Source organism: Morone saxatilis, unplaced genomic scaffold, assembly GCF_004916995.1.
Source record: "Morone saxatilis isolate NCDOM2014 unplaced genomic scaffold, NCSU_SB_2.0 Contig14, whole genome shotgun sequence".
In the NCBI taxonomy this organism is placed as follows: Eukaryota; Metazoa; Chordata; class Actinopteri; family Moronidae; genus Morone; species Morone saxatilis.
The window spans coordinates 12,379,624-12,389,047 of NW_023339696.1; the positions used below are offsets into that span (position 1 = coordinate 12,379,624).

The 9,424-nt window shown below is 38.6% G+C and overlaps 1 protein-coding gene and 1 pseudogene across 1 annotated transcript in view; both read left to right on the top strand.

Moving 5' to 3' along the window:
• The window catches only part of LOC118323481, a 5,708-nt pseudogene extending 1,881 nt beyond the window's left edge, over positions 1-3,827 (top strand).
• Positions 3,828-7,015: 3,188 nt separating this feature from the next.
• Positions 7,016-9,424, top strand: part of LOC118323163 (cytochrome P450 2K1-like) — a 4,038-nt gene continuing 1,629 nt past the window's right edge. The window contains exon 1 of the mRNA XM_035655094.1: positions 7,016-7,042. Coding sequence (XP_035510987.1) covers positions 7,016-7,042 — 27 coding nt within the window. The remainder of the gene's footprint in view (positions 7,043-9,424) is intronic.

Sequence of the window (9,424 nt, forward strand, 5' to 3'; positions counted from 1 at the left end):
AAGTTGTGGTCCTAGCTGGATACAAGACAGTCAAAGAGGCTCTGGTCAGCAATGCAGAAGAGTTTGGAGATCGAGACATTGCCCCTATATTTTATGATATTAATCAGGGTCATGGTATGTCCTTCCTTTACAGTATTTTTACATATTAACACAAAGCCAAAATATATAAATGAACAATTCAAGCGAAAGCAAAATCACAAATATCTGTTTGATATATATACTGTATAATCTGTTTCAGTGATTCATTTTCTGGTTTGTTTTACTGATCACTGATGAGTACAATAATATATAACAAGTACAGATCAGATTTGACTTGCATGTCATGTTTAATAGGGATTCTGTTTGCAAATGGAGAATCATGGAAAAAGATGAGACGTTTTGCCCTCACCACCCTGAGAGACTTTGGGATGGGCAAAAAAGTAGCTGAGGAAAAAATCTTGGAGGAATGCCGCTATCTGATCCAAATGTTTGAAGAGCATAAAGGTATGGAGTTAATATAGTACATATATATATATATATATATATATATAATGTGTGTATGTGATAATACATGATAGGCTCTACATTGTCTGTTATTTTTTGTTATAATCTGTGATAATTTCAGTCTTTCTCGCTGCCACTTTACAGCGAAACCATTTGATACAACATGTCCGGTGAATTACGCAGCATCGAATATCATCTCCTCTATTGTGTATGGAAGCAGGTTTGAATACAATGATCCCAGATTCAAAAACATGGTGAGAAGAGCAAATGAGAACATACGCATTAGTGGCTCTGCACCAGTCCTGGTAAGATAACCATGGTAAACATAATTTAAGTCTCCAAATTCATATAACTCTATAGTCCAATATAAGGATGACTATTTCACAAGATTTTGACCTGTACCTTTTGATGACATAGATTTGGAGAGTAGATCAGAAAGATCATTGACCCAGACACAGAAAATTATATTTACTAAGTCATGTGGCAAGACTATATTAATCTTTTAAAAAAGAGGTTGTCTTTGGGTTACTGTTTGTATTACCATGCTTCAGTAATCTTTGTTGTTTTTCCTGTTGTGTCACAGCTTTACAACATGTTTCCCAGGCTAGTCAGTTGGATCAAAAACCGGCAGCTGATAATAAAAAATGCTGAAATGACTATCAGGGATGTCAAAGATTTAATCAAGCAACTGAAAGAGACTCTGAACCCTCACATATGCAGGGGTCTTGTGGACTGTTTTCTGATTCAGAAGGAGAAAGAAGAGGTAATAGGTTTTTTTCATTGGACAAAAAGAAGAGCAATGCTGCGGTCAGTCACACAGCTATTTTATAATAATATATGGATGTTCTTTTCTTGTAGGACTCTTGTGTTAAGGACACACACTACAATGAGAAAAACCTGATATATACAGTGACCAACCTGTTTGCAGCTGGTACAGATACCACAGCAGCAACACTGAGATGGGGTTTAATGCTTATGGCCAAATATCCACATATACAAGGTAGAGTGGAAGAGGCTTGTCAAATGTTTTTTCACTTGTGGGTGCACTTAAAAATTGACAAAGACAAGGACAAATTTATGGGGGTATTTTCCTGTCTTTATTCGACAGCGTGCAGCAAAACCTTTTACAAATGTGAGTGGAGAGCACAGGGGAAATGTAGTGCAAAATATAATAAAAATAAAAGTATAATGAAAAAAAAATATATATATATAGTAGAAATCTAGAAAAAAAAATACACTATATCCAATAAAGTTGAATATGGCTGTTATATAAAAGGAAAAAACTGTACTTAGCAGGTTAATGGTTAACAGTTCAATCAGCAGAGGTGGGGGGTACTGGGTGCTGTGGCGTTGTCGGGTCTAATGGCTGATAGTACAAATGAGCCTCCCAGTACATATTTACAGATTCTTTTGCACATTTAAAAATTTGGTTGAGATACAATTACACAACTCTCCACTCACATTTGTAAATAGTCTCTTGCATTAAGATAGGAAAATACCCCCATACAAAATGACTATGTACCAAGATACTCATGCTGGACAGCCAGACATTCTTCACTATAAATGCAGCTTTACAGCTAGTAAATAATCACATTTGATTTTAAAAAAATATATATTTTGTGACTAAATGCCAGCAAAAAACATTCCCTGGACAGCTCATTATTCCAAAACCACAATAGTGAAAAATGTCCCATTTGTCTATACCAAAACAAAGCTCCCATTGTTCTGCAAATACCGACTCTGGTATCACTGCCTTACTTATGTAACTTAACTAAACCTAACCAAACTGTGACCATTTCACAATGTAAATGTTTTATTATTGTTACCATGAGGACGAAGGTCACCTGACTTTGTCTGACTGCATTTCCAAATACACTAAGATGAAACGCCAGGGAAGGTGTGTATTTTTAGAAAAAACAGCCCTTCTGAGCAGTGGACTTTTGAGATAACGAAATAGGCTTTCGGTTCAGTGGGATTCACATTTTTCAAACTATTGGGGTTTCGGAATAATAGGCTGTCAGAACAATGGGCACTCCTTTCATACCCAGCTATACTTTGTGCTTAGTGCCAATAGACCTTTTTCACAGCAGTACGGTAAACACAGGCGTTACCAGTGATACTCATTTAGGTTCAGTTCCATTTAGTGTAGCAGAGCCTTTCCAGTGAGAACATGCACAATAGCAGCACCCTGACTCTGTTTGACCTGAAAACCTGTGTTTACCCTACTGTTTCTGTAAAAAAGGTCTTAGTCTTGTGAAAACGAAGGAAGACAAAGACTATTAACTTTTTATTTTGTGTATTCAGACCAGGTCCAGGAGGAGCTGAGTAGGGTGATAGGAAGCCGCCAGGTCCGGGTAGAGGACCGGAAAAACCTGCCGTATACTGATGCTGTCATCCATGAGACGCAGAGACTGGCCAACATTGTCCCCATGGCTATTCCTCATAAAACCAGCCGAGACTTAACCTTCCAGGGCTACTTTATCAAAGAGGTTCGGCTCTCACATCTGTTTCAAATGCTGGAAATTTTCATCCAATTCTGAAAACTTGAAAACTTCTGAGGCTTTATATGATAAACCTGCTCTCTTCTTGCTTACAGGGGACTACTGTGTTTCCTCTCCTTACTTCTGTCCTGTATGATGAGAGTGAATGGGAGAGCCCACACACTTTCAACCCTTCCCACTTCCTGGATAAGGAGGGTAAATTTATCAGAAGAGATGCCTTTCTACCCTTTTCTGCAGGTACAACTTTATCAGATTTTTATTTTACAGTTGTAAAGACATGAATCAGTTTTTTTTCCACTTTTTTTTTCAACAACTCTTCGTTTTTACAGGTCGTAGGGTGTGTCTCGGAGAAAGTCTGGCTAAGATGGAGCTCTTCCTCTTCTTCACTTCCCTCCTCCAGCACTTTCGTTTCACTCCTCCACCTGGAGTTATGAAGGATGAACTGGATCTGTCACCGACTGTTGGCTTCACCCTCTCCCCATCACCTCATGAGCTCTGTGCCGTCAGTCGTCAGTGAGGAAGAGAGCTGGAGCATGGCATGATAACTGTCTGTGCCAATGGCATCAATATTGTTTTACTCACCCTCACATATGTAACATACTAAGTTGCCAGCTGATGTACTGTAATGTTTTAAAGTTAACCAAATCCGTAAACTTCAAATTTTGAGAGTGCACGAATAACATATTGGTGGGGTGTGTATATTCAACCTTGTTAACCAGTCTTATGGCTCTTTTTTGCAACAAAAGAATGCAATTTGTATTAGTTTTGTAAGTATTTCCCCATATCTCTATACAGTATGTAATGTAAGGAAGAATGAGTGAGGAATACAAAATTAATAATGATTTATGGTCCAAGATGTCCTTAGTTTTATAGAGTATAGCAATAGATTTTGATATTTTAAGAATTTAATATAGTTATTATGCCGGGCTTTCAGTTTAATTTATGGTCTAACATTACACCCAGGAATTTGTTTTCATAACACTCTCTCTCTAATTTCCTACTTTGGTTAAGCTTGAGTTTTAACCCTCCATTGTTGATTTTTTTATTTCGCAAATAATATGAATTTTGTCTTACTCTAAATTCAATGACCCAGCTTATTGTTTCCACATCAAACCATTTTTTCAAAATTATGCAAAATTCAAGCTTTTCGATATATCATAAGCTTCAACTTACATTCAAGTCTTTATGTGAACAAAACAAGTTAGTGTCCATCCCAGCCAAAAATAACAAATGTAGCAGGCTCTGATTGCTCCTGCAAATATCATTTAGATAAAGAAATGAAAAGTTTGGGTCCGCAAGGACATGACCCTTGGGGTACCCCACAGGTTACCTTTTGAAGCTCTGAATTTTCAGTGTTAACATTTACATACTGGTAACGGTTGTCCAGATAGCTCTTCAGCCAGGAGTATGCTACACCTCTAATACCATAGTTTTCCAGCTTACTCATTAATATCTTGTGGTCTATTGTATCGAAAGCTTTTTTGAGGTCGATAAATACCCCCACAGTGTACTCTTTGCTGTCTATTGATGAAGACATTTTTTCAACCAGTTCCATTATAGCCAGTGTAGTTGATCTATTGGTTCGAAATCCATGCTGTTTCTCACTTAATACATTGTATTTTTCGACAAAATTATGAAGTCTTTTTACAAATATCTTTTCTAAACTCTTAGAAAATTGAGGAAGTAAAGAAACTGGTCTGTAGTTGGAAAACAAATGTCTATCTCCATTTTTATAAATGGGAATAACTTTCGCTATATTCATTTTATAACATAACACTCTGAAAGGGGACAGTCTGCATGACTACTATAACTTTAGATATTTAAAGGTCCAGTGTGTAACATTTTGGAGGATCTATTGGCAGAACTGGAATATAATATTCATAGGTTTGTTTTCATTCACCTGAAAAGAAGAACCACTGTGTGTTTGTTACCTTAGAATGAGTTGTTTTTATCTACACTGGAAGTGGGTCCTCTTCTACGCAGTCTGTCATGTTGAACCACCATGTTTCTATAGTAGCCCAGAACATACAAACGCGGCCACCCTTGTTTCTCCTTTATGGTTGGAAGGGGAGGGTGAAGCGAGGGGGTTGAAATCAGCTATATACCTGCTAAATCCTGCACACTGGTCCATTCTGAATATAAGACTTTTAATTTTAATGGAGTATTTTGACATGAGAGTACTGTTGAGATCCTTTACTTAAGCATAAGTGTACTTAAGATCCTTTACCTTTAAGTAGAGTACCTGAAGGCTTTGTCCATGAGAGTGCAATATGCACTGCTGCACTCACCAGCCTGGCAATCAGCCATAGCAGGGTTTAAGTTAGACACTGTACAATGTGATAATACAGCATATACAGAAAACATCATTGCTGATAAAAAAGCCAGTGATCTGACACTGGAAAAAAAAGATAAACCCACACCAACGTTGTTCGAAGACAGTGGTAAATTTGTGATAAGCCTACGTGTGAGTGCTGCTCATGATACTCAGCATAGTTCCCACGAATCCATGAAAACTTCAAGACAGGCAGTCTTATGAGTGGGGCACAATATGAGCAGACTTTTGAAGAGGTTCACAGCATCAGTTTGATTTCTTTCTATATAGTACGTCCTATGCACTTTACAGAGAAAGCCAATCAAAAGACTTGCAGTGTTGAGTGTGGGTTTGAATGGGGGCCCTTTGTTATCCCTGTTAAACAGCTGGCCCAGCAGACAGCTCTGTGCTCAACTGAGGCTGATTCTGCTTTGGGTTTGTTTTCCCTATCAAAAGGCTGCAGAGAATAGAGCTTTATGGAGAATTGCATTACTCTGCATAATTACAACACATTATGCACCATCATTTGTCATCCTGCGCTAAAAAGCTCATCAGACAAATGTTTGGTCTCTCCGTTGTTACGTCATTTGTAATAATACTGAGTCTCTTTTCAGAGGAGCAACAAAGTCTGTCAAGTCATTTGTAAGGATTTCAGTTGTGTTCACACAAAAAGGCTGTGATGTTTTCACTCTGCAGAGCTACAGCTTAATATTCATGTTATTATACATATAAAGGTACTTGTCATCTTATAGAGATATCTATATTTCTCTGATTTCAAATAAAAATCTGTATAAAGCTTTAGCCTGGATCAGGGGCTGGGTGCATTACACTTGCGCAGTATTTCCAAAGCAGCTCTTTTTTTTTTTAGAACACATTCATTAAATATGATTGTGAGTGTAGCATGTATGAGATTTCTGGCAACACTCTCTCTATGTCATGTTAATATATTCATAAAGCTATTGTATTTAAAGAAACAATTCATTATTTATGGGCCTAAGTATGAGCTGCATCAAGTCAAGTGCTAGGGACTAAAGCTTCTGAAGCTGCCACGTACAGATCCATGCACTTCCTTTTTAATCACACTGCTCTCTTTGGGTTACACTCAACCAGAGATACAGTATCCTGGAGAAAATAAATACAGAAATAGAAAGAAACAATATTGCATGTATGTGATTTGCCTCGATTGACAGGACCACACAGTCTGGCTGCCTTTGAATAATAGCATTTGGTTCCCTTACGCATTCTCGCTGAGCGTGGGTCCAACTAAATGAAGCCCTAAATAACAGTAGCCTTAGCTGCCATTGTTAAATCTGTTGCTCGGTGCCCAAGAGATCCAGTGCTACAGGCCTCAGCTAAATTTGCTGTCTGTAGGACTCAGGGCGGGCGGGAACAGAGAGCAACTCGACCATGGGCTTCTGGGCTTTCCACAACATAGACTACTTCATATGATTTATGTGAATTTTTTCGGGATGAAAATCCCTGTTCACTTAAGAAATGTGAGAACAGTCGGTCCATGGGGTGGAACAGGCTGTCATAGAGGTTTTTTTAGTGCAAGATCAGTGGCACTGTACAGAGAGTTTTGGAGTTATTGAAATTCACTTTTGAACTTGGTTTGTCTTTGCTGCAAACTTGTAGGCTTTTGTATTCCTTTTTAAAAAACTTGATGCAAACACTGAAGTGCCTTTACAGTGAAAATACAGGTTGATAGTTCATCTTGACCATGGAAACAAAGAAATGTCAGCTCAAGGTCTCCTCACTCTGTTCTAGAGCTTTTGAACAAACCACACGTCCTTCAACAGTAAAATATTCTTCTTCTTCCTATTATTATTTCATTCCATTATTCGTTACAATGAGTCCTGAAGGAGCTCAGATTGATGATAAATTCAAACGTACAACATATAACTATTGGAATCCAGCAAAACAATAAATTGTCATAAGTCTGTCCCACTGACATGTTTAAGGCCCTTGAAAAGCTGATTTAAAAAAATAATACTGTATTTCTTTATAGCATTAAATATTCATGACTAAATAAGCAACAATCAATAACAATCAGAGTTAATCTTGAGTTAATGACATTTTTATTTATTGATAATTACTAATAACTTAAACATTTGCTCAGGACAGGAAATCAGGACTGCATAGGTGTGGTTTGGTGAGATTTGAATTGCCAATGACAAACAACCCTACAACAGACCCATTTCACAGCAGCTGACAATGGCTTTGCTAAAAAAGGAAACGTTCTGAATTCATACAAACATGTTGGGAAAATATGAATCTGCAAAAAGATTAAAAAAGGTGGCTAGTAGGTGACAGTGTAACTTTATAACTTGTCCAAAAAAGTGCTCTCTGTTGATGTAGGGGTGGATTGAGTATTTGGTGAATGTAATCAGTGCGAGATCACAGTAATGGTACATGGCCCCCAAAACACTGTTGTCATTGTTGTGTGAATGAAAAGCCAAAAGATGACCGTTTTATACTAAAAAGGGGCTAAATGGAATGGAACCTTAATTAGTATCATTGGTTAAACCCATGTTTACCCTGCTATTTGAATGTCTGTCAGTGTCAATCGCTGCTGTAAAAAAGGTCACTAAACTGTAAAAGTACATGACATCACCTTTTTTCAACTGAGCCCCACCCTCTTCAAACCAGTAGTAAAAACAGAGACAAAAGCACAAATACAGAAATCTCTCAGGTAAAATAATGTAAATAATAAATAATCACTGCTAGACAGTGTTCATTGCCATTAAAGTTATTTATATGAATTCAAACAAGAACAGTTAAATGTCCTAAAATGTTCTCGTTTTATTCCAAAATAACCTATGTTGTAATCACAGATAAGCAGCTCTATGATGTTTTCAACAAACTAAAATGTAATTTGTTCCAATTCATTGGAAGACAACCCAACCCATAAGAGAAACCAGACAATTACGACTTAATTAGATTAATAATTATAATAATAATTAAAGCTGCAAGCAGCGATGAACGGGCCCTCGCACTCCACGCAACTCGGGGCGTGCTGCAGCCACGTCACGTGCCGTCAGAACACGTGCTGTCGTAACACGTTTGGACCACAACATGAAAATTTCACGTAAATCAGATCAAAGTTAGCATGCAGAGCATATTTCCTGTTGCCAGTAGGTGGCACTATCACCATATATGAATCTTGTCACGTAGACGTGTTCAGGGCGGGTCACACACTTTCAGATGTACTGGCCCTTCAATCCCCTACAATGAAACCTTCACCACGTTTGATTCAAAGCCAGTCCCGCCCCGACACAACAATCCCTAACATGACAACCTTATCTCACCGACCCTATCAGTGATCAAGCCGCCACCGACTCGGCCAACAGGACAGTAAGCGCGATGCATAGCGACCTTTGATCCTATCTACCCATCAAAATCTCTTTCATGTTGTAGTCCGCACGGTTACGACGGCAACGTGACGCGGGCCGCAGCTACGCCCCGAGTTGCGTGGAAGTGCGAGGGCCGCCCCCAACGCTGCTTTGAAATTTATATATTAATAATTAACTATTACTATCAATAATAATAATTCATATTAAATTATATTTGACATTCTTATTTTTTAAACACAACAGAGATATTAAAGCTGCAGAGCAGCGTTGGGCGGGCCTCGCACTCCACCCCCCCCCCCCCCCCCCCCCCCCCCCCTCGCATCATCACTCGGGGCGTGCTCGCTTCACATTCTACCGGATCCGCGTCACTTGCCATCGACTAATCACGTGAGTTTCCGCCGATCCACAACATGAATATTTCAAGTAAATTATCTGACCAAAATCGCACCTATGCACGCACAGTTGTATACTTCCCTAGCTATGACAGCTATACCATCGAGACCGCTCGGTCGCGCATTATCAATCTCATATGACTGCAATAATCGTCATTGTAGACCACCACCAGTTTCACGTGGCGGGACCTCGTACTCACCAACGTACAGTGAACCACATTAACATCTGACATAGGACTTCCAATGCTAACACGGAAGTTGTGGAGGACTGTAGTTAACAAATATTATAAATAAACCAAAAAACACCGAACAACAAACAAGAAAAACTAAAAAGCTTACCATGAGTAATTAAACTCCTCACCCACAACAACCAAAACACACACC